This window comes from Canis lupus, chromosome 35 (assembly GCF_003254725.2).
Source record: "Canis lupus dingo isolate Sandy chromosome 35, ASM325472v2, whole genome shotgun sequence".
Taxonomy (NCBI): Eukaryota; Metazoa; Chordata; class Mammalia; order Carnivora; family Canidae; genus Canis; species Canis lupus.
This window is the reverse complement of record NC_064277.1, coordinates 8,066,630-8,093,227: the sequence shown is the minus strand read 5'-3', so window position 1 is coordinate 8,093,227 and position 26,598 is coordinate 8,066,630. Positions and strand designations below refer to the sequence as shown.

Below are 26,598 nucleotides of genomic sequence, written 5' to 3'. Positions count from 1 at the left end.
TTATTTCAGCCTATGTAACACCTGGCTGAAATTTTGCACATACAAATGCCAAGGACACATGGGCACGAATGAGCCTAAGTGGGCAAGGTACCTAACCTTTAACCCTATTTCTTCATTTGTTGGAAAGAGACGATAAAACCCTTTCCCCAGGTTGCTAGGATGACCTCAGGTGGCAATGCACGGCAAGGTGCTTTGCAAAACACTGGTGGCAGGTAAGAATAGAGATAATATACTTCTACTACCGTTAATATTATTCCGCGACTGTGTCCCGTCTCTCCCAACCTCTCTAAACCGGAATAAATTCCAGCGGGTCTAAGGAGAAGTAGGAGTTTCGCTCAGCCTTGCAATACCGGCAGCAGCTGCCCTCACCCAACATGGCCGCAGCTGCTTCCCGCAGTTCCCGTCTCCGGCTACGCTAACGCAGCTGCCCGCCGCGGAGACTCAGCTCTCCCCCGCGCGCTTTGATGACGTCCCGAATCCGCGCCCGGAAGGCGGGCAGCGCGGGGCTGCGCAGGCGCAGGGCAGGAGGCGGGTGGGCGGAGCAGGCCGCGATGAGTGGCGGAGGGACGGAGACCTCTGCGGGTGGTGAGGCCGCCCCGGGCGGCGGCGACAAGAAGAGGGAGTCGCTGGGGACGGCGGGCTCGCCCGCGCATCTCATTATCAAGGGTACGGAGTGGTAGGTGTGCGGCTGCGGGCGCGCCCGGCGCCACTCCACGCCCCGGCGGCGCCCTCTGACCCTGGCCGCTCCCAGGGCGCCCCCCCCCCCCGCCCGGGCGGCCCCGCCTTCTGGAGGTGGGAGCGCGGCCGGCGTCCGCAGGGCTTCCTGCGCCAGGTGCCTCCCGGGGACGCCAGCCGACCCGGCCCCTCTAAGCTTTTTCGAAAAAGCCGCGGACGCGAGTCGCGGCCCCGCCCCCCGCCCCCTTCCCAGGCCGGGGACCTGTGGGCGCGGATCCCCCCTGGACGCCGCCTGACGACCGCTCCGCGAGCCCGGGAGCCGGGACGGGCCTGCGCCCCGCTGCGGGTCGCTCAGCGCCAGGGCGGCTTCGGGTGGTCCCGCCGCCGTCGGCCCCTGCGTCGTCGACGGGCAGTGACGCGACGTGCGCGACAGCATCTTGAGCCTTACGGCGCCCCCACGTGCGCCCACGGCTGCGTGTCTGGTCGGCCCCGCGCCGGCCGGAGGTCCCGCCCTGGGTCCCGGTAACAGGGCCTTGGCCGCTTGGATGCTGCGCTTTCTCATCCCCATCGTTCCCCCTCCCCCCTCCTCCTCCCCCTCCCCCTCCCCTCCTTTCTCCTCCTCCCCCTCCCCCTCCCCTCCTTTCTCCTCCTCCCCCTCCTCCTGCTCCTCCCCCTCCCCCTCCCCTTCCCCTCCTTGTCCCCCTTCCCTTCTCCTCCTCCTCCCCTTCCCCTTCTCCCCTCCCCCTCCTCCTGCCCTTCCCTTCCCCTCCTTCCCCTTCCCCCCTCCCCCTTCTCCCCTCCCCCTCCTCCCCTTCCCCTCCTCCCCTCCTCCCATGCTGATCCCGTCTGTCCCAACATCTTGCGGCGTTGAGGCCCCCGTAGGATGCCAGAGTCCTTCAGCGCTGCCAAGGAAATGACGCCCTCCGTCGCTGCCTATCTCACCTAAACCTCCCCTGTGGGGATTGTCGACAGCTCCAGCACAGCTGGCTGGGGCTGTTTCTGAGACTTCAGGTTGCCTCTTAAACCTGATTAGGAGTGTGGGAGTGGTGCGGGAGTGTTAGCGCTAAATTATAAATGTGTATATGTGCGATCTAAGAGAACTGCTCTTTATTTAAAAAAAAAAAAAGTTTTAAAAGATTATTTATTTATTTATTTATTTATTTATTTATTTATTTATTTATTCATGAGAGAGAGAGAGAGAGAGGCAGAGGGAGAAGCAGGCTCCATGCAGGGAGCCCGCCGTGGAACTCGATCCCGGGTCTCCAGGGTCACGCCCTGGGCTGAAGGCGGCGCTAAACCGCTGAGCCACCAGGGATCCCCTAAAAGTATTTTTAACTGCAGTGGAATACATATAACGTAGACTTCCCTTGACCATGTCTAAGTGTACAGGTCAGTGGCTTTGGTACATCCACATTGTTGTGCAGCCATCACCCCATCCATCTCCATAACGTGTCGTCCTCCCAAACTCATTGTACCGGTGAAATACTGACTCCCAAACTCCCCTTCCCGCTAGTCCCTGGCAACCACCTAAGTTTTACTTTCTCTGTATGTGACTACTCTGGGTAATTCATGTAAATGAAATCATACGATATTTGCCCGTTTTGTGACTGGCTTATTTCACTGTGCGTAATGCTCCCAGGGTTTATCCATGTGGTAGCATGTGTCAGAATTTCTTTCCTTTTAAGAGCTAAAATCCTATTCCGCAGAATATATAGACCACATTTTATGTATCCATCTGTGGATGGACCAGGTTGCTTCTACCTTTTGGTTACTGTGAATAATGCTGCTGTGACCATAGGTATGCAAATATCTGTTTGGGTCCTTGCTTTCGGTTCTTTGGAGCATGTACCCAGAACTGGAATTGCTCCATCAAACGATAATTCTATTTTTAATTTTTTGAGCAATCGCCATGTTGTCTTCCCTAGTGGCTACACTATTTTACAGTTTCTCACAGGGCCCAAGGGCTCCAATTCTCTACATCCTCACCAACACTTTTTTTTTTTTTAATTTTTTTATTTATTTATCATAGTCACACAGAGAGAGAGAGAGAGAGAGGCAGAGACACAGGCAGAGGGAGAAGCAGGCTCCATGCACCGGGAGCCTGACGTGGGACTCGATCCCGGGTCTCCAGGATCGCGCCCTGGGCCAAAGGCAGGCGCCAAACCGCTGGCCCCCCTCCAGGGATCCTACACTTGTTATTTTTTATCTTTGGTAGCAGGCCTCCTAATGGTTCAGAAGTAGTGTCTGGTAGTTCCGATTTGCATTTTCCTAATGGTCATTGATGTTGAGCATCTTTTAATGTGCGTATTGGCCATTTGTATATCTTTGGGGAAAGGTCTGTTTGTCCTTTGTCCATTTCTCAATCATGTAGTTTTTTGTTGTTGAGTTGTAAAAGTTCTCTATGTAAACTGGATATTAACTCTCTTGTTCATGGATGACTTGCATATATTTTCTGCCATTCCATGGGTTGCCTTTCACTCTGTTGATTGTATCCCTTGACATAGTTTTTTTATTTTCACGTATTTTTTAAAGGTTATTCAAGTAAAGTTTTTCAAATTAATTGAAAATGCTTTTATTTTAGAGTATGTCTAGAATTTCCTTGGCTTTTTAAATGGGACCATTCACTCTTTTCATTATGAAAATCCGTTTTTAGCTCATCCTTATTTGAAGACCTTCGGTTGTGAACAGATGACTGTTGCTTTTAATTGCCAGAGTCTAGTGAAAAGGAAACCTATATAAATGATTTCACTACTTGTACTCTGGGTCTTTAAGGGTTTCTGGCCCGTGGTTTGGGTGTTAGGAGGTAAGGACTAGGAAACAGGAAGGGATTCCTGGACATTGGAGTGTCTGGTCAGAGTCTTGAAGAGTAAAGTGTTAGCACTTAAGAGGGCAAGGGTGTTTTGGACTGAGTTTGGAACAGCATGAGCAAAGCCAAAATGTGGAGGCCTCAAACAGCATGCCACGTTTGCAGAACTACATGTATTGCTACGACGTGACACTGAGAGAAGTGGAGTGTGGTGGAAATCAGACCATAGCAGATTTCTTGCCTTTTTTTAAGGGGATTGGACTTTTTCTTGAATGACAGAAACTATCTAGCAGTAAGTATGAGAATCGTGTGGTTAAATTTGTATGTTAAATAAAGCACTCATGCAGGTAACAGTGGTTCCTCATCTTGTGGATTGGGTGTTTGTGAATTAATTTGTCTCATTGGTAAAATGAATTTGTAACTCCAAAATCAGCGCCGATGGTGCACATTTGTAGTTGAGACCGAACAAGGCAGTGTTTGTTTTAGCTCTTATACCATAAATAAGTGTCCTGTTTGCTTTTTATTTAATGCCATATATTTCACATTTTTGTGCTTTTTGATGGTGATTTTTCATTTTAAAATGATTCCCAAGGTGTGGTGCTGAGTTTTCCCTGATCACAAGAAAGCTACGGTATGCCTTACAGAGAAAATATTGTATTCTAGAAGTTTCTTTCAGGTATGAGTTACGGTGCTGTTTGGTGTGAAGTAAATATTAATCAGTCAACAATCTAGAAAAAAGAAAGCGGTTCACCAATTTGTGTGTTTGCCATTTCGGAAAGTGTCAAAGTATGTGATGAAGTGATGGGAAAGCAGCTAAATTTGTGGATTTCTGGAATGATTGAGAGAGCGTAGTGGACAGCATTATGGTGAAGCTGAAAGGCACAGAAATTTATAGTCAGTTGGAAGAGATCAGGAAAATGTTAAACGCTTCTGGTCTAGTGCTGGCCGCACTTTCAGACGTGGTGTAGTGTGAACCAAGTTCCACTTGCGGGTGAAGTAGGTTATGCAAGTAAAAATACCAGGTAAGTGTTATACAGGAAACATTGTGGAATTGGAAGAGCGTTTTGGAGCACTAAGACTGACATGTTTTACAAGGATGTTGGTAAACAAACCTGTGTGATACAAATGGCGTTTTAGTTTGACAAAAACGTGACTAGTGGTGTGCAGGAAACTGATCCTGTATTTCCTCTTGGAGCAGTAGTTCAGTGCTTGCTAGTTCAGTGTTTGAGGCAGCTCTATAAACATTACTGCTGCAAGCGACTCGAACTCTGTGTGAAGTGGGTTACAGAGAGGTGTGACTAACTGTTCACATAGTCCTAGTGAGACAAGCAGGTGCGGAAACAGGAATGGATTTGAGAAGTAGTAAGGAAGAGCATCATCTGGTGATGCAAGGGATGCTATCAGAAAAAATTGCAGTAAATTGTTCCATATGATATTACATTAAAGGCCTGGAAATTCAGGGCCAGAGGAGAAACTTCTTTTATTGGGTAATGAGAGAGCTACAGTTGACTGTTTCTCCTTGTTCCATAGCCACAGCGCATATTGATCTTCCGTGAAAGTGCTTATCTCTGACTTTTGTGTAAAGGGATGTTTGTCCAACTCCCACCTTAGAGGAGGAACATCTGGAGGACAAAAGATTATGTCCGACAACAAAAGAATGCTTTGCACATAGCAAGGTTAGGGTTGAACTTATGTGAAAATCTGTAGCTTTTACATTTACACTATCAGACTTGGAGAATTTGTAGCCCTTGGGACTCCTGCATTGTAATGTGCTTCCTTGTTGTTATAGTGTTATAAAAAAAACTAGTTAGTGGCTTAATTTCTTTTTTTTTTTTAAGATTTTGTTTATTTATTCATAAGAGACACACAGAGAGAGAGGCAGAGACACAGGCAGAGAGAGAAGCAGACTCCTTGCAGGGAGCCCAGTGCAGGACTACATCTCAGGACCTCAGGATCATGACCTGAGCCAAAGGCAAACACTCAACCACTGAGCCACCCAGGTGCCCCAGTGGGTTAATTTCTGTGGTAATGTGTTTTTTCTCCCCAGATCTTTACTCTCTTAAATTTTGGGGCACAGTCAGGTTTTTAGAAGGGATCACTATCTTCTTCCAATTATCCATTATCAATTCCAGAATTGAATTCTCTCTCCAAAGGCCACGAAAGTTCTCATTATATCAGGCTGCAGAAGATCTCCCTCCCCAGTTCAGCAAAGCTTAATGGCTTCTCCATTATGTAGAAAATACATGTTAACCCATATATCTTCTGTAGATGATATAAGTAATTTGGTCTGAGATACTCACTGGAAGAGAGATGCAATTTCAGGACAATATAGTGAGTAGTATGACAGAATTGCCCTGGGTGCTTTGGGAGCAGAAAGTAGGGGCACTCCTTGAAACCTAGGAGGAAGCTGAATAGAACAAATGAAAATTTCAAGGACATGTGATGTCTGAGCAGTTTTGAAGGAAGATCAGGGATCGGGGGAGGGTTCCAGAGCATGAACTGTGGCAAGGATGCATGAGCAGCATGATGTGTTTGGAGAACTGCAAGTAGTTCAGAATTGCCAACATCGGGGAGAGGAGGCCGGAGCCAGACATGGAGGACCAGATGTGGCTACTAGGAGGTTTGAACCTCAGCATGTTAGCCACTTGTGTTTCAGGGACACTGGTGTTTATTTAAATGTAAACAGATACTCTCTGCCACATAGGTTCTCTTATCAAATAAGGTCCATAAATTTCTGCATACTGTAGCCCTCACTTGGGCATTAATAATTCATATAAGTAAACTATAGGCTCTCAAAGTGTGAGGTAAAGGAACCTCTCTAACCTGATTTTATCTAATGTTTCCCAAACTTACCTAAACATAGACTCAATCTAATCTAATCTTCTTTCTTTCTTTCTTTCTTTCTTTCTTTCTTTCTTTCTTTCTTTCTTTCTTGAAGTATTATTTTCTTGTAGAGGTGTTCTGGGTAATGAATCATTGGAGGACTTAAGCATAAGTAATACTCTATTTTTTTGCTTAGCATACTTGCCAATATGTATCCTATTAAAACTCCTTAAATATAGAATTGAAATACTGCCCCATTGCCTGTCGCAAAAATAAAATTTGGAGGAACAGGTTATGACAGTCAATGAACATGAATGGTATATGTTCTTATTTGTAGATTTGATTTCCTCCAGGGGTTTTGAGTTTTTTTTTTTTTCTTAAACTATATAGTTTTACAAAGTAGGATGAATAGAATAGAACCAAAAACAGTTAAAATTCACAACTTTTCCCCTTAATTTTAACTTTTTCAGACTTCTCAAAAAAAACAGACCTACAGTGAACACTCACCACCCATCTTAATAAACATTCAGAGCCCACTAGAGTACCTTGCTCTAATTGCATTGCTCACCCTCCTCTCTGAAGGCAAGATTTGGATTTGCTCTTTATCATTCTCATGCATTTTTTCTAGTTTTATTGTTTCTGTATGTGTCCCAAAAGGAAGTGTCTTGCATATTTTTAAAATTTATATAAATGGCTTATCCTTCTGAAACTTGTTTTTGTTGAACCTTATATTTGTGGGACTTATCCACGTTAATAAATGTAACCCTAGTGTATTCATTTTTACCAGCTGATTTATAGCATTCTATTATAGGAGTATGTTAGATTGTTTCCTTTTTTTTCTTTCCACATCACACATGTCATAGTAAACATTTACATATGTCTTCCATTTGTGTGAGTTTCTTTCTGGGGTACACATGTAGACATGAAATTGCTAGGTATACATGTCCTGAGTTTTATCAGTTATTGCCAAATTGCTCTCAGAAGTACCTGTACCAATTTACTGGCAATGGGTGAAATTTCTTCTCAGTCCGAGTCTAAGCTAGATTTTAACCTACATCTATTCATGGGAATTGGGAAGAATAAAACAAACTAGAGATGCTAGAGATTGTGCCACCCAGTGTGGATTAACTCTGAATTTCATTTTGTTTTTATAGACCTTGGAGAAATTCATTCAAGGCTTTTAGATCACAGACCAGTTATTCAAGGTGAAACCCGTTATTTTGTGAAAGAATTTGAAGTGAGTATTTGAAACTATTTTGTAAAAATATTGCCCTAGTTGTTAGTATGTTAATATACAGAAGGGGAATTCTCTGGTTTTTAAATCTCTGATTTCCATTCATGTGTTCATAAAATAGGCAAAGTAAAACTCCTTAAGAGGCATTTACCATTCATGGAAGGAGCATAAGACTAGACAGCAGGAGACCTGGGCTCAAGTTCTGGTGCCTCTGGGGTATTTAGTATCTGTTGAACTCAGTTTTTTCGTCTATAAAATGAGAATATAGTGGAAGAAAATATTTTAAAGACTGATGGATATAGGTCTTCCAGATCCATTTTCTATATTTTTTTCTCAGTTGGAGCATCAGCACCCACCCAAAGCACTCAGGTTAAAACAGTAGACTCATCTTTGGCTGTTCTTTCCCAGTTAAGGCCCACATTCAATGACCATTTCTTTTGGATATTACTCATAACTCACCATCCCTTCTGATTTGTGTGCCTGCCTCTTACCCAGTCAAATCCAGTCTTTACCATGGTGCCAGAGTGCTCTGACATTTTTTCACTTTTTAAAATCCTTTAATAATATTTGCTGTCTACAGGATGAAGTCCAAACATTCTTCTATGACCTGACCCCTACCTTGCTGGCTTTACCATCTGCCACTTGACATTTCATGTTGTGCTCCAGCAATACCGATGGCCTCAGCCTGCCATCCTGTTTCGTTTTGCTGTTGTTTTACACATTGGTTCATTGTACATTAAACAATAACATCCCAAGCTACTGTCAGATAGATGGCAAATGACGTTGCACAAAAATGTATGTAAGCTGGGGTTCTATTTTCAAATAAGACTCCAGCCAAAAAGGAAATCTAAACCTGCCAAAAGGAAAGAACCTTTTCATAAATCCTTTAAAACTACAGAAAGCCTGTGGTGCGGAGCACTCAAGATAGAGGAACAGAGCTGTTCAGTAGACTCTTGTGTAAAAATCTGCGTAATACCTAACTCTCACGGTTGTTGTACAGATTGTATGTATGTGTACACAATGCCTGTATGTGTCTGTGTGTATCTTAGAATATCATCTTTTACCTAGGAATAAATAAGGAAATGGGATCTTTGGTGTGATATGGATAATCTGGAACACACAGAATATTATCCAGACGTGATTCCCTTATCATGCTCTATGAAGATTATTAACAGTTCCTTAGTGAGAATAAAGTCTAGCCATGGCATGGCTGGGTTCTGTGCTTATGAGTCTCTCAAGGCTAAAATCAAGGTGTTGGTCAGACATCACTCTTTGGAGCTCAGAATCCTCTTTCTAATTCACATGATTGTACCAAGACTCAGTTCTCTGCCCCAGTACAGTAAAGTTCCCATTTCCTTATTTGTTGTCAGCCAGGGGCCCCTCTGAACTCCTAGAGGCCACTCCACATTCCTTTGGCATGTGGCTCTTTCCATCTTCAAAGCCATAAATTGGGGGCCTGGTTGGCTCAGTCAGTAGAGCATGTGACTCTTGATCTTGGGGTTGTAAGTTTGAGCCCCACATTGTGTTTTTCTTAAAAAAAAAAAAAAACAAAACAAAACCATAAATCAGTCTCATTCAAGTGATGTCCCTTCCTCTCATGCTTGTCAGGAAGAGCCTAGAGTCTGTAAAGGACTCACCTATTTAAGTCAGACCCACTAAAGATAATCCCCTTTTCTTAAAGTCAGCTGATGTGGGACCTTAATAAATCTGTAGAATATATATATAGTAGCACCTAGATTAGGGTTTGATTGAGTAACAGAGAAGGTGTGTGAACACTAGGGGTGGGGTCTTGGGAGCCATCTTAGAATTTTACTGCCATAAGCTCTTGTAACTACCCAATATTTTTCTTGTTATATGTTTGTTGCCTGTCTTCCTTCGTTAGAATAGAAGTACCATAAGAGTTGGAACTCTTCGTTGTATAAATATACCTTATTTTCCATTGTATTAAAAATGCCTAAACCAATGGCACTTGGGTGGCTCAGTTGGTTAAGTGTCCAACTCTTGATTTTGGTCTCAGATCATGATCTCAGGGTTGTGAGATCGAGCCCTGTGTCAGGTTCCATGCTCAGCGGGGAGTCCGGTTGGGATTCTCTCTCTCCTCCTCTGCCTCTGTCCCTCTCCCTACCCCCACACGTGTGCCTGATTTAAATAAATAAATATTTTTTTAAAATTGCCTAAACCAATGTCTGATGTATTTTGGGTGCTTAATATGATTCAAAAGAACAATCAGCAGAGCCTTGACTAAAACTTGAGTTTTCTGACGTCTAGTGATGTCATAAGTCATCTTTTTCGTAAGTGTGAAAAGTTACACATTGCTAATTGGTGGCTGCCTTATCCATAGGATCTGTGTCGTCATACTTACATCACTGTTCTTTAAATAATATAGATGATTTATGTGAAAGGGCCATCTATATAAGTGAAACTGAGTGTTGAATGGAAAATGAAAGAAGTGTTAGATTTATGCTATTGAATATCTTACGTTCAAAAGCTCACTTCCTGTTGAAGCCAACACCTGTTTTCACTGGGATAGAAGATAGTTGCCAAGAGAAGATGAGCTTGGGTCTGAGAGGAGAGGAATTAACTGTGTTTCACAGTGTGTGAAGCCTTCCGAGGTCTTTCTGGAAAGGAGGGTATGTTGAGGAGTGGGAAAAGAACACGGACCTTGGAGCTTGATATCTCTGGGTTCAAATCCTGCCCCCCTTACTGGCTCTGATAACCTGGTTTACTAAGGCTTAAGGTGCCTACTTAAAAATGGGAACAATGACATATACGATACTGTTTTTGTGAAAATAAAATGGTATGTTATTTTTAAAAATCCCTGACACAGAGGTGTTAAATGAATGTTGTAAACTGTTATTATTAAGAGAGAGATTGTAGCAAGTACAGGAAAATAAAAATGGGTTAATTCAGATTTTGTAAGAATTTGAATGAGGTTGGGTTCCATTTTAGTAATTTTAGGGAAAATAGAGACTTGCTAAGCAAATGGCATAAGCATTATATTAGAAAAATGTTTACTAGAAAATAAGATTACCACACTGGGCATGACAGAAACAAGCTTATTCTGTGTCTCAAGCAGTTATTTTGTGTGAGACATAATGTCAGGAATCAGTGCTGTACTGGTGAAGAAGACTGATACAGACCCACCCTTCACAAAGCATTCTCATATTGTCATTAAAGACTGGCTTCTGAAGGTCTCAAAAATATCTTGTCAGCTAGGTTTAAGTGACTGAATGTAATATAACTCCTTTTCTTTCTATTTTTTTAAAATTTACTTTAGAGTGCGAGCAGTGGGGGGAGGTGGGGACAAGCCGACTCTGCACTGAGAATAAAACCAGATGGGACCCCCAAGATCATGATGTGAACCGAAACCAAGATGACATGGTTGGACAGTGAGGAATGATGAAGCAGAGTTATCAGGACTTCTTATAACTTTCATCTCTCTCAAATTTAAATGTAGCTCACCTTAAGAAAACGTGGCTGATATTTCAAACTAAAGTTGTTTATAGTTTTTATATTTCAAAAAGTTAATGCACAGGGGAACGATCATCTTTTTCTTTACAAAATTTTATTTCTAGAAGAGGGGAATAAGTGCCACATGGTGGCAGCATTACTTAAATTATTGAAGTTCAGTTATATTTAAGCTCTCTTTTTGTTTGTTGGTGTTTCTGGACAGTTGACTGTCTTTCTCCTGACCTTATACAGATCTTTTATATCCTTGATTCCAGTGGACAGAGATCCCAGTAGGGCCTTTTCAGTGTGCATCAGTTTAGTAGTGGGTAATGACATTGTCAGCTGTACCATTAACATTCTAGCCATATAGGAAATGTCATGGCCTCTCTCATGTGGAACAGAGGAAAGACCCATGATAGTGGGCACTTCTGAAGTGCTTTTGGAGTATATGGTCCTGTACAAGTTCCTTACTACCTTTTTTTTTTTTTTTTTTTTTTTTTTAGTTTCACATGTCTCTCTTTTAATGGAAAAACTTTTTTTATTGAATTGTAGTTGATACACAATGTTACACTCATTTCAAGTGTACAACATAGTAATTCAGCAAATCTCTGCATTATGCTGTGCTCCCCACAAGTGTAACATCACCATATCACCATACAATGCTATTACAGTACCTTTAATTATATTCCCTGGGCTGTACCTTATATCTCTGACCTGTTTTTTCATTTTATAACTGGAAGCTTCTGTCTCCTGCTCCCCTTCACCCATTTTGCCCATCACCCCACCTCTTCCCCTCTGGTTGCTTATTTCATTTTTAGCAAATTTTATTCTTTGAATGCTTTAATTGCATACTTACTGATTACCTAGGTATATCAGTAAGGACCGTTTTCAGTTACTAATAACAGGTACTTGAAAAATAGTGTTGTTTTAACAAGTTTTTATGTTTCTTTCACAATACCCAGAGCATAGGACTGGAGTGGTTGCTCTATGATGTCAGCTTTTTCTTAACTTTGCCTTCCACCTGCCTGGAGTGTTCTTCCTATCTTTGTGCTTACAGGGTAGCCTTGGGATTTCCAACCATGAAATCTGCATTTCATGTAGCAAAAAAGAAATGGGAAATAGCAAGCAGTCTCTATACAGGCATATTTACCATTCCAAAATAATATTTGGAGATTGATAGGAAGAAAGGAGAATGGATCCAGAACAAATGAATGTCAAGGAGATATAAAAAAAAAAAAAAAAAGAGAGAGAGAGAGAGAGAGAAAATCTATATCTATGAAGTTTACAGTTTAGGGAGAAAAAAGACATGAACAATGAATTTTAATGGTGGATTTATTATAAAATAAGCACAAAGCACTTGAGATCTTAGAAGGAAACAACTCCAGAAACAAATCCCAACAGAGCTGGAAGGAAAATATTCTTAGAGGGGGTGGTATTTAAGCTAAGAAAGAAAAATGGATGTTAGCCAATAGGAAAAAAAAAGATGGAGAAAATAATTAAAATTAGAGGCCAAAAAAAAAGTATTCAAATAAGTACAGTAATTACAGGAGCCAGGAGGGATTATGTTGATGAGTTTGAATGTGGATTGAATAAGAAAATCCCTTAAAAGGCAGGACAAACTAGAATTTCACTTGACATCCTGATCTCTCATTTTTTGTTAGATTATTAGAGTAACTGTTAGATTATTAAGTATCAGGATAAAGTGTGCCCTACAAGGCATGTAATAAACATATCATACACACAGACAATATGGTTTTAAGCCTTAGGGGACTGACCATTTTAATGTTTGAAAGAAAATTTTAAATTATTGTGTTGGTCTCTCATTTCTTTTCTAATAGTATCAAATTATGTCTTAAATATAAATATTATAGTAATTGCACTAATATTATTAATAATTGGTAGTTTGTTTAGAGGGAGAGAGCCTGTGCAGGGAGTGTTGGGGGAGGGACTGAGGGAGAGGGAAAGAGAATCTCAAACAAGCTCTATGCTCAAAGTGGAGCCCGACATAGGGCTGGATCTCATAACCCTGAGATCATAACCTGAGCTGAAATCAAGAGTCAGATGCTTAACTAATTGAGCCACCCAGGTGCTCTTATTGGTAGCATTTTTTTTTAAGATTTATTTATTAATTTATTTATGATAGACATAGAGAGAGAGAGGCAGAGATGCAGGAGGAGGGAGAAGCAGGCTCCATGCTGGGACTGGGGCCAAAGGCAGGCACTAAACCGCTGAGCCACCCAGGGATCCCCTATTGGTAGCATTTTTAAGCACATAGTGGCAGGCACTGTTTTAAGTACATTACATGAGCACTTGTTATTAATTTCAACTTACAAGTTAACTGTGTGTGTAATATTATGGGGTGTTATACATCAGAAGCCAAGCTTCATTAATGCTGAACTTTGTTCTGAGAATTTATGCCCCAGAATATATGTGTATATATACACAATTAAATGGTAAAGTCCTTGGATTGAACCCCACATCAGGCTTCCCATTCAGTGAGGAGTCTGCTTCTCACCTTCCTCTCCCTCTGCTCCTTCTCTGCCTCTCTCTCTAATAAATAAATATTTTTTTAAAAAAAGATTTTATTTATTTATTCATGAGAGGCAGAGACACAGGCAGAGGGAGAAGCAGGCCCCACACAGGGAGCCCAATGCGGGACTTGATATCGGGACTCCAGGATCACACCCTGGGCCGAAGGCAGGTGCTAAATCGCTGAGCCACCCCGGGATCCCCTAAATCTTTAAAAAAATAAATGGATGTTATAGCTTTCCTTTTTTAATAAGTGTCAACAGTGCACCTTGGTCAAAAATATTAGCATAAAAACAAGCACATACCAGAGAGTAAGTTTAACAGCAGAGACTGTTTTTAATATCCTGTCTTATGTAGCACTATCATTGGGCCTATTTATTCTTTAAATGAATGAGGCTGAAAACTCCCTCTCTACAATGTGAGACTACCAGTTTCCCTGCTAGAAGAAATAACCCTCTAAATAAGTGGTTCTTTTAAAATTTTTATGGAAGTATAATTGATACACATTACATTACTTTCAGATATATAAATTAGTAATTCAACAAGTCTATACATCATGCTGTGCTCACAAGTGTAGCTACCATCTGTCCCCATTTAATGCTATTACAATACCATTGACCGTATTCCCTTTATCCTTGAGATGTACTCATTCTCAAGTGGAAGCCTGTATTTATTACCCTCTTCACTCATTTTGCCCATCCCGTCCTTACCTTCCCCCCCAGCAGCCATCTCTGTTTTCTGTATTTATGGGTTTATTTCTACTTTTTGTGTTATTTTTAAAAATTCTACATATAAGTGAAATCATATGGTGTTTGTCCTTTTTTTTGACCAATCTATTTGTTGGGGAGGAAGGGCAGAGGGAAGAGGGAAAGAATCCTCAAGCAGACTCCCTGATGAGCATGGAGCCTGCCTGATCTGAAGTGTGGGGCTTGATCTCATGACCCTGAGATCACAAGAGCTGGGTGCTCAACCGACTGAGCCACCCACGTGCCTCTGTCCTTTTCTGTCTGACTTATTTCACTAAATAGTACATGCTGGGTCCATCCATGTTGTTGCAGATGGCAAGATCTCATCCTTTTTGTGGTCGAGTAATATTCCAGTGTGTGCGCACGTGTGTGTATGAACACACATCTCACATCTTCTGTGTCCATTCATCTATTAATGGACACTTGTGTTGCTTCTGTATCTTAGCTATTAGAAATAATTTTGCGGTAAACGTAGGGATGTATGTATCTTTTTAAAATAGTGTTTTTGTTTTCTTTGGGTAAATATCCAGTAGTGGAATTACTGAATTGTATGTTGTTTCTATTTTTTTTAAAGATTTTATTTATTCATGAGAGAGACAGAGAGAGATGGAGAGACACGGGCAGAGGGAGAAGCAGGCTTCCCTGCAGGGAGCCCAATGTGGGACTCGATCCCAGGACCCAGGGATCATACCCTGAGCCAAAGGCAGACACTCAATCACTGAGCTACCCAGGAGTCCCTGTTATTTCTATTTTTAATTTTTTGAGGAACCTCTATACCGTTTTCCAGAGTGATTGTACCAGTTTGCATTCTCACCAACAGTACATAAGATTTCTTTTTTTCCACATCCTTGCTAACACTTGGTATTTCTTGTTTTCTGATTGTAGGCTTCTGACAGGTAAAAGGTGATATCCCACTGTGTGTTTTTTTTTTTTTTTTTAATCTCACGGGTTTTGATTTACATTTCCCTGATGGTGAGTGATGTTGAGCATTTTTTCATGTGTCTTTTGGTCTTCTGTATGTGTTCTTTTAAAAAAGGCTATTCAGTCTCTGCCCATTTTTAAATTGAATTATTTGTTTTTGGTGTTGAATTGTATAAATTTTTTTTGTATTTTAGATATAAACATCTTATCAGATATATCATTTGCAGATACTTTCTCCCATTCAGTAGGTTGCCTTTTTATTTTGCTGATACTTTCTTTTGCTGTGCAGAAGCTTTTTACTTTGGTGGAGTTCTATAGCTAATTTTTGCTTTTCTTTCTTTTGTGTAAGGCCAGTGTTAAAGAGATCACTACCTATGTTTTCTTCTAGGATTTTTATGGTCTCAGGTCTCACATTTAGGTCTATAGTCCAATTTGAGTTTACTTTTGTGTACAATGTAAGAAAGTGGTCCAGTTTTTTCCTTTTGCATGTGGCTGTCCAGTTTCCCCAGCACCATTTATTGAAGAGACTGTGTTTTTGTCATTGCCTACTCTTGACTCCTTTGTCATAGCTTGAGCCTATAAGTGTGATTTATTTCTAGGCTCTGTATTCTGTTCCATTGATATATGTGTCTATTTTTGTACCAGTACCATACTTTTTTTGATTATTGTAGTATATCCTGAAATGTGGGATTTTGATACCTCCAGCTTTTTTTTTTTTTTTTTTTTTTTTTTTTCCTCCTCAAGACTGCTTTGGTTATTTGGGGTCTTTAGTGATTCCATGCAAATTTCACTATTATTTGTTCTATTTCTGAAAAATGCTATTGGTGTTTTGATAGGGATTCTTAACTTTATGTCTTATTTTAACTCTGATAGTGTTTCTTAACTTTAATAGGTCATGGTCTCCTTGGAGAATTTTTTTCTCCCAGAAAAATGTATAGAGGACGTATATATTCAATTTGAGTACAATTTCAGGGGGATTCTGGAATCCCAAAGCCCATCCATGGACCTCAGAGTAAGACCTATACTTTGAATAGAACTGCAGACCTCTCTGTTCATGGTCTTTATATTTGAATTGAGAGGCCACTCCTTTGCATCTTGATAAAGAAAAAAAAATGTACCATAAGGAACGCAATAATTTCGGTGTTCTTGATTTATTCAGATTCCAAAGCGATGGGGTTAAGGTGGCAGCAGTTAAGACCTTGGTTTTTTTTGTTTGTTTGTTTGTTTTTTTGCTTCAATCTGTCTATAGAGATAGAGCAACTAGGATAGCAAATTCAAGCAACATCTGTAATAAAACCAGGGGACAAGGTACCCCCAAATACCAAATGACCAAGTCACCAACAGCTAAAAAGCTCCTGTGGAATCAGAAACTGGAAGAAGATGTAGAAGAATGGCCACAGGCCTTATGAAGCCTTGAATGCTAGAAAACTTCAAAATTACCATCAGGAATGCTTGAAGGGCCATTCTGAGGAGAAAGCAAAACCTGGGAGGTGACTTCACAGGCTCTAATTTATAAGTGAGTGGTAGCAGACTCCAGGAAAGTCTAATGGGCTGAAGTTATCTGTGAGTTTGAAACTCACAAACCAAAATACCCTTCCTGAACAAGGCCCTGCACCTTAGAGAAACTAAAGGAAATTGGATACTTTGTAAAACAACGGGAAAGGGGAGTTCTAGAACTTGGAAGTTAGAAAGGCCCTCCTGATCACCCTTCCCCACCTTCTAAAGATAGAAGAAAAGTAATTTCACTGAAAAGTAAGCAGGAGTCAAATCCCACAACAATGTCCTTTAAGGCAATGAGTGTAAGTATGACCACGGAAGGAAGGAAGGAAGGAAAGAAGGAAGGAAGGAAGGAAGAAAGGAGAGAAAAGAAGAGAAAAGAAGAGAAAAGAAAAAAAAGAAAAGAAAAAGAAAGAAGAAAGAAAAAACTGTAACCTGATATTTTAAAGTGAGCTTGGGAAGCATAAGAAAATTATTAGAAGTGAAGAAAGAAAGTGAAGAGAATTATTAAAAGTGAAGAAAGAATCAGAAAAACTCAAAATTGATTGGCTAAAACAAATGGAAAAAAATAGAAGGTAAGGTAAAAAAAATCAGGAAAAAGAAATTTTAAAAATTATTTTGGGAATGAAAACTAAACTAGAAGGAACTCAAGAATGAATAAACACAATGGATAGTCCTTATGTGAAATTTAAAAGACATAGTAAAAGAGAGAAAAAGAATTCAAGAGAAAGGAATAGTTACTGATAGGAAATACAAAAGATGCAATACAATATATGCATGATAATCAGCCCCTAGAGAAGAAAGCAATTGCCAAAGCAATGTAATGTAACAAATGTGAAAACTAAAATTTAAGAAAACTTTCCTGAAATAAGATACTAGTGAAATTCTGTGGAAGGGCACACAGCTGTCAGGAAAAGTTAACCCAGAACAGCCTACCCTGAGAAATTTTTTTAATATATTGAATTTTACAGAAAAAAAATTCTTTTAGGTGGAGAGACAAAATGGCTAAGTTTTTTTTATTAGGGGAGGAAAATCTGATTGTTAACAGATTTATCTGTCTTATGCCAGAAGACAATGGATTTGAACAGCCAGGGATTTTGTCTAGCCTAACTGACCCCTAGCTATAGGGACTACAAATCCACTATTGCTGGGTCTGCAGAACTTCGCAGATATTTTTCAAATTAGCCTTTCCTGAGGAATCTATTACATAATCAACAGAATTTTACGTGACCAAAATGATTAGCAATAGTTGGTAAGCATTAAATATATATTTCTTACAGAACTAAGACTGAATGGTAGTTGTAAGGGAGAGAGTGCAACGTGCACTGGCTCCTTTCTGACAATGCAGACCGTCTGGATCAGAAAGTGGAAGCAGAGGGAAGGGTATATGAAAAGTAGAATATCCTTTCCTGTTGCTTAATAAACATTAACTTAGTAAAAGGATACTGTTTCACATTGGATCCTGAGGGAGTGAGAAAGGCTAGAGAAGATGATCATAATACTAATAGTGCTTATAGTAGGGAACCAGTAGACACTAACCAAAAAGTGGAGACAAAGGGTATTGTGTAAAGTATTAATATAAATGTAACCATGAGAACAAAAACACCAAATTCTATTCAATGCTGAAAGATATACCAAAAAAAATAAATCACATGACCACAGAGAAAAAGATTATATACATTATCTGTGTGTGTGTTTATGAATTTCTCTCATAAAGTAAAATAAGAATAGTCTGTATGTTACCATTTAAGAAGGAAGGAATTGGAAATATGTATATACTTAAATATATATGAATAAATATGACTTAGGGAACAAAGGCAAAAGAGAAAAAGTTAAATTTCCTTAAAACTTAAGCTGTTTTTCAATCATCATTTTGTTGATGCTAGTGTCGTCATTGTCATTTTAGTGAAGTGCCGATAAAGTGAATGGTAGTTCCGTTGATGTTTTGAGAACTACAAAGAAACAGGTAAGAGGGATCTCTGGGTGGCGCAGCAGTTTGGCGCCTGCCTTTGGCCCAGGACGCGATCCCGGAGACCCGGGATCGAATCCCACATCGGGCTCCCGGTGCATGGAGCCTGCTTCTCCCTCTGCCTGTGTCTCTGCCTCTCTCTTTCTCTCTCTCTGTGACTATCATAAATAAATAATAAATAAAAATTAAAAAAAAAACACAGGTAAGAAAGGAAGGTAATTAAAAACCTATTCTTAATTTGTATGTATGAACTTAATAAATGTATCTTTTCATAGCACATAACTTGTTTTGTGGCCTTGTCCACCAGAAGGCCTAGAAATAATGACTGATCAGTAGCAGTGAACACCCCCCTCGTGATCATTCTCTAAATACCGTTCTAAATATTAGTGGTGATTAGAGACCTGCTAATTCTGAGTCCAGAAATGTATAAGGTGAGCTTGGAGCACCAAGTTAGAGTATCAGAAAGCAAAGAGGCTACTAAAGAACATAGAATTTTGTCTAAAGTATTGCAGAATGAACTTGACCGGGCTCCCCCTGGACAAAGATCGAACAGTTTAAACACCAATAAGGAAAAATACTGTAATGGCTTGAAAACTTCAAATATGTTAATTCTGTGAGTCACAGGAATGCATAGAAACAAACAGAAACCTCTAGAGAATATTAGGGAACCAAATCATTTTTTTAAACTGTTAACTAAAAGGAAATAATCAAGTGTTTTATTTTGCCTTTCACATGTAAGCATTCCTCAGAGTAACCAAACAGTTGAGGGGAAATATCTCTTTCCAGAGGTATGCATCCTGCTGAATACGCAGACGGAATGCTACCAACATCCTGCTGCAAGTACACAACCCACCTCTCAAATATTCTTGCAAACAAAAAAACAAAACCCTGAATCTGATCAAGCCTTTCGTTCTAACTACTAATTTACAGGAAAGAACAGACAAAGGGATACGTTAAATTACACCACAGGGATTCATTCAGCCAAATAACAGACTGTGGGAAACTGCAGAATAGATGACTCACTTTTTTTCAACGAGTTGCTAAGGAAAAAGTGATGGAGGAGAAATCTATAGATTAAAAAATATTTAAGAAACATATTGGCCAGTTGCAGTAAATAAGTTTTACTTCGATTTTGGTTTAAACAGGGATAAAAAAAGAACATTCACGGGATATTTGAGGAAATAGGAATATTGCCTTGGAATATAAGAGTATTGAAGAATTATTTTTGAGCGTGTGTGTGAGCATGAGGGAAGAAGGGGACAGAGAGGTGGTCTTCCTGTGTGGTTTTTTTTTTTTTTTCCAAGAGGAATCTTTGTCTTTTAAACATGTTGAAATATTTACAGTTGAAATGATGTGCTGCCTGGGATTTGCTTCAAAAGAATCTAGGATTGTGGGTAGATGTATGGAATGTTACAGAGGGAACAAAATCAGCCAGGAATTGAGAATTGTTGATTGGTGATAAGTTCAGGATTTAGTTTTGATTCTTTTTCAACTGGGTATAACATTTTCATTTTTACTATGGAAGAATTGGAATAAAAATCTGGCCATAGCTGCTCCCTAAGAATGGTTCAAAAGGAAAACACCAGTAATACACCTGATTTATTACTTCTGTACAATCAAGTTTATTATCCTTTTTTAAAGAAACTTTTTATTTTGTATGAATTTTAAACTGACAGTAAAAGTTGCTAAGATAATATAAAGAGTTCTTGTGTTCCCCTCACTCAATTTCTTTCCTTATTAATGTCTTATATTATCATCTAAATGGGTTATGACTAAGAAGCTAACATTGATACGTTGCTATTGATGAAATATCAGTTTATGAGTTTTACTAGTTTTTCCATTATGGCCCTTTTTTTTTTTGTTCTTGGACCTAATCCAGGGTACCACATTGCATTTAGTTGTCTGTCTTTCTTGTCTTTTTTGGTCAGTTATCTCTCTTTCCTTGTTTTTTCATGACCTTTATAGTCTTGAATACTGGCCAGTAGCCTGTAGAATGTCCCCTAGTCTGGGTTTGTCTGATGTTTTTCTTAAGATTAGACTGGGCTTATGGGTTTTAGGGAAGTGCCCTTCTTGTCACATTACATCAGAGGGTACATGTTATCACCATGACATCACTGGTGATGTCAACCTTCATTGTCTTCACTGTGAAGTCATTATTTTTCTCTTTCCCTACTCTGTTCTTTGGAAGCAAGTCACTAAACCTAGCCTACCCTCAGTTGGTGGTGGTGTAGTGTTTAAGTCTGCTTTCTGAAGGGGTGTGTGTCAGGGGTCCTCAAGACTACATCCAGGTTCATGATTGACAAATAGGCCTTAGCATATGGTCATAGTGGTGGGTAGGCTTTATTACAGCAGAAGGATACAGAGCAAAATCAGCAGAGGGAATAGGTGCATGATGAAGAGTTTAGGGAAACCAAGTAGAAGCTTGCAAGGGTGTCCTTCCAGTGGAGTCACACAGAATGTGCTTCATTCCCTCAGCAATGAGCTGTGGCAGCACATGTGAAATGCCTATCAGAGAAGCTCACCCAAGTCCAGGAATATAGGGATTTTATTGGCAGTTGGTCAGGTAGCAGTCTGTGCCTGCATGTATCAAAATTCCAGATTCCCAGAAGAAAAGATGTGTCTTATCATTTATAGAAAGTTTTATACTAGCGTAGGGAACTATTTACTACTGGTCAAGTTCCCAGCCCCTGGCCAAAGGCCAACTTTGCAAGCAGGCCTTTCTAAGGAGAGCAGTTTCTGTATAGGGAGGTATCTACGTATTGTTACCTTTACCACACATTTTTGAGAAAAATAGAATTAGATTAAAAAAACAGCGTAATAATGGGAGCTATTAGATCAAGAGTGTCTACTTTCTTTGCTGTACAGAATGAAATATGTGGCACTTTAAGCCTCTTTTTTTTTCATTTAGTGTTTCTCATGCTCACTTTTAAACATTGCTATAAAAATATTACTCATATTGCAACTTTTGAAGCATTTCATAATAAAAAAATGCCTCCAGGTTGTGACCTCATTTATTGCCAAATAATTGGAAGAAAGCTGTGTAAATTTCATTAATAAGTAATAACATAACAACCAAAACCTGGCAGGAGATCCCAGAAAGTAATTACTGAGATTTAAGACACAGTATGTATTAGTAATTTACTTTCTTTTAATAGGAAAAACGTGGTCTTCGAGAAATGCGAGTTCTTGAAAATTTGAAGAATATGATCCATGAAACAAATGAACATACTCTTCCTAAATGTACAGAAATAATGCAGGACAACTTAAGCCAAGTTCTCCAGAGATGTAAGCCAGCGGTTTTTTTTGTTTGTTTGTTTTTAAATACTTTTTCATTTCAAATGAATGCTATGACAAAATGTATTTCCTTCAGTATTTTGGTAGTAGGTGGGGAGGGAATTCTCAACTGAAATATATAAAATGGAAGCCCTGTCACAGAGAACATTGACTGTCTAGTGATTAATGTATGTTGCTGTTGATGTTAAGAGCATTAATATCCAAAGTGAGATGCGTGCATCTGGGGTACACAAGACAATCAGTCCTTTTAGGATGTGAGAAAATTGCAACATTTTTTGCCTTTTAAAAAAAATTATCCATAAGAAGTTTGATAACTGGGAATTAGGATATGACACAAAACTGCTTTTTCAAACAGGATATTACCGTTTTTAACTTTTAAAAAAATAATCCTGTCATAAATGTTTCTATTTTATAACTTTTTTCTTTAAGCAAAATATTATAATGTGGAGAGAGATTCCAAAAGAATCCTTATTAAACATACCAGACATTAAAATAAAAGAAGTTTTATTAATAACTGATTTTACTCAAGGCCTCCTTGAATCTATATTGACACTATTCAGGTTGTCCAAGGATAGATAAGGCTGGTAAATAATGATGGATTACTGAAAAAATATCTTTCTGGGAGAAAAAAAGAAAACAAAACTAGCCAGTAATATAATGACCTGTGAAGGAAAATAGCAGAGAGAGTTGGTTAATAATTGAATTAAAAGCAGGTCTTTGTATTCAAGTCCAAGTTAGTCTTGTGTACTATAATGCTAAAAGGAGCTTGGAGAGAATTAATGCCCAAGGATTACATTTGGTTTCTTTGAGTGGAACAGTAGAAAGTCTAAAATTGACTGTAGGCTTTTGTACTTTACTTCAGACTGCCCTTGTTTGTTTATACCAATACTTCTTAACCCTGGCTAACATTCTAGATGTTATACTAAAAGTAAAACTTGAATTATTAATAAGAATACGTATTAATGCATTTGAGATACGCCTTGAACTTTCCTTTTCTACACTTTGAGTATATAAAAATAAATTGGGTAAAATTTGGTAAAAATCTGTGGTTACTGTGACTTACTTAATTCTTGGGCTAATGTTCTTATTGATTTGAGGGCTAGCCTCTTAAAAGAAGAGTTCACAATGAAAGAGAAAGATATTACTGGTAGAATGAGATTCAGACTATACATGTATCCTAAAAAGAAGACATGAAACACATAAAATACAAAGTTGATAGTTAAGGTTTTAAGATCTGTGGACTACTCAGGGTGTAGTTAGCTCTATGAAATGGCTTTTGGAGGTGTTTTCCTGCCAGAAGTAAGAAAGGCTTCTTCACTAGGCTTCCACCCAGGAATTTTCTGATAAGTTTTATGAGCATGGGTAGAATGGAGATGATGATCTGCATTAGTTTTAACGATTTACCTGGGCCCAGCTGTTGTTCCTGGGAAATTGCACATTTAAAAATCTGCTATTTTAAGTCAGAGTGCTAGCTTGTTTATTTTCAATACTAATTGATCAGGGAGTTGTACAAAATCATGCAAACAAGCTTATATGGAATATATTCTGCTCTAAGTAGCACTTTACAAGTCTAGGGATGAGTTTTGTTTTGTGCCTGTTAGCACAACTGCCACATTTACCTCTTCCCCATGCAGGGTGAAGAGCTGCGTGCCCAGAATTCTGCAGGTGTGGCCTTAGGCTGGTAGTCCCACATGTTGCACAGAACTAAGTAATTATTGAGCAGTACAGTGGGGACGTCTAGATTACAGGAATGTAGACCCATGAAGGAATCCTCAACTTGGAACTGTTTCCGCTTTGGGCTGGGTAGCCACCCACCTTGCAGAGTGGCTCTGCGTTGGATGACCAGGAGCTTTAGAACAGAAACTGACCTGTGTCTCCTTTAAAATCACGAAATGTATGGGATCCCTGGGTGGCGCCACGGTTTGGCGCCTGCCTTTGGCCCAGGGCGTGATCCTGGAGACCCGGGATCGAGTCCCACGTCGGGCTCCCGGTGCATGGAGCCTGCTTCTCCCTCTGCCTGTGTCTCTGCCTCTCTCTCTCTGTGTGACTATCATAAATAAATTTTAAAACATTTTTTTTTAATTCTTTAAAAAAAATCACAAAATGTAAATGAGAGCTGTAGGAGGGTACAGAAAAAGCAGCCCATAAGGCTGCCCATAAGCAGCCTTTATGTTATTTTCATCCTGAAAACAATAGTAGTGTCTGTACCCGGCTTACGGATTATTTCACAGACTCATGGGCTTCACCAACTTTGTGTCTGGAGATCTCACCATGACCTTGATTTGAGAATAAGAAGGGCAGAGCCTCTGGATTATTCCTTATTCACATTTATTAGCATGCAGTTTTCTCTCATTTCTTGCCTCTCTCTTTTTAAAAAATGACTTTTTGAATCATTATTTGAACAGAAGGATATATGTTTTAAATAATAAGAAAAAAAATGAAAAAGAAGAAAGGAATCAATTACCTTAGTAACCTCCTGAAGATAACATTGCTTAACTCTGGTGAACATCATTTCAGACATCTTTGTGTGTCTCCATATAGAAGGACGGATAGAGAGATGATGGCTGAATGAATTATTAGGAAGATATGAGGGGGAAAGAGTGTTTGATAAAATGGGGTCATACCCTTTTTAAGCTCAGGTATTAATTTTAAAGTTTATTTGAATTTAACAGAACAAACACTTAAAGCTGAGGGGAATACCTTAAAATAAATGTTTCTTTACTGTAAAAGATAGTAGTTAACTAAAAGATCAAAGAAAAATAATTAGAAAAACAAAAAAGTTATAAATAACATTCAGAAGTTAGTCGTGTTGTTATTTCTGCATTGATTGAGGCCCCAAGAGTTGGAGGCGTTAGGAATCTCACTGCTCCTCTCCTGCCTTTCTTCCCCAACTTCTCACTTGTGAATTTTAACTTGATTGAGGTTTATAGTATTTGCTTTCTGTCCTGCAGTTCTAGTGCTGCCAATTGTTTATTTAGCCTTAGACCATTTAGTTCCTTCTGATTTATTAGATCTGTAATGGTATTGTCACAGTTCTGTTTCCTCAGCACTGCAATTTCATTTTTCATTTCATATGATGTGTTTGCTTTCTTTTAATACGCTCATATTGTTATTTTATATAATGAGGTACTTACGGAAAACTATCAGTTTTTCTTTCAGAATAGGTGCTTTGTCTGTCTTATCTGTCTCTCAGCTATCATGTGCTTTCTCCACCCTCCAAATCCATTTCTGTACAAATTAAAGCATATTAGAGTTCTAAGAATTTTGTCAACTCGTTTTCTTTTTCTAACTTTTGCGAGATGAGGTAATTACAGTGGGGTTAGGAGTCTGAGTTCTTGGCCGCCACATTTCACACTTTATAGTATACAGTTCGGATTAGTCGGTTCAGTAAATCATGGAATTTCTTACCTTTTGTTTTTCTTAGCTTTTTATTTATTTTGTGCATTATTTAGGGGACTAAATTTGCTTGGTTTTGCTTTCACTCTGTCTCTACCTAGAAATCTTTAGGAATTCAACAATTTAAAATACTAACCAGTTTTTTTATAGCACTTTACCAGTAAGAATTTTCACCAGTATTTTGTCTTTACTGCCTGCCTCTTCCTCGCTCCATCTCTGTCCTGATTCTGGGGTCCTGGGATTTAGCCCCATGTCAGGCTCCCTTCCTCCCCCTTTCCCTCTCCCTCTGCCACTTCCCCTGCTTGTGTTCTCTGTCAAATAAATAAAATCTTAAAAAAAAAAAAAAAAAAAAAAGGAATGAATGAGAATTCAGCCAACATCTTCTGATACCAAACCAAAATTATTTGCTTATGTATGTATTTGAAGTTTACGTATACACATTGTGGTAGAATGTATTTGCTTCTCTTGTGTGAGGACAGTTGGGATGTTGTTAGCTGTTGTCTGTGGCACAATTTCCATATGTGGTGCTAATTTCAAAAAGTTTTGGTTTAGAGAATATAATTTGATAAATTCTCGATGCTTTAAGATCAGTACAGTCTCCTAAAATACTGAGACAACAGGGGAAATAGCTTCCTACTGAATTAATATAACCAGTAGAAGTGATAGGAAGGTTTGCATAATACACCTTTTCCTCTTAGGGTCTCTAATCATGAAGAAGGAATGTTTGGTATAGTCACATGATTTTCTTGTATTTTAGAAAAGCAAATTGCATGAAATTTAGAAAGTAAACCTTTATTAATATGTGGCTAAAGAATTAAAGTCAGTTAGTTCTAAGGGACTGAAATTTCTAAAAATGGTCATTCTGTCTGAGTATAAAGACAATCCCTATAAGAACAAAAGTGTGCCTCTGTCAGATGTGTTCTAATTAAAAATTTAAAGGACATAACAAATGACAAAATAATGTCATAGTTTTGTAGCTCTTCTTTTAGATTAAGCCCAGAATGATTTGAAAATGATAAAGCACCCAAAGACTACAAAATGGATTTTTTAAAGTTATGTTCAGCGTCAGGGGAAAAAATCCAATCAGGAAATGATAGAACCACTGCTTGGGAAAGATGATGTAATATTAATATGCCACAGAAAGAAGGCAGATCTAATCAGCTCCCATTTTGTTTTGTTTTCATCTTTTCTGTTAGAACAAACAATGATTGGGAACATAATTTTCAGTCCTAAAGTATTATCTTTATATAACTAAAAT

At 39.2% G+C, this 26,598-nt stretch overlaps 1 protein-coding gene across 2 annotated transcripts in view; it reads left to right on the top strand.

Moving 5' to 3' along the window:
- Window positions 1-506: 506 nt before the first annotated feature.
- BLOC1S5 (biogenesis of lysosomal organelles complex 1 subunit 5) overlaps window positions 507-26,598 on the top strand; it is a 42,929-nt gene continuing 16,837 nt past the window's right edge. For both annotated transcript variants that reach the window (XM_025444840.3, XM_049106030.1), the window contains exons 1-3: window positions 507-666; window positions 7,459-7,541; window positions 21,806-21,935. In XM_025444840.3, coding sequence (XP_025300625.1) covers window positions 552-666; window positions 7,459-7,541; window positions 21,806-21,935 — 328 coding nt within the window. In that variant the 5' untranslated portion in view covers window positions 507-551. The remainder of the gene's footprint in view (window positions 667-7,458; window positions 7,542-21,805; window positions 21,936-26,598) is intronic.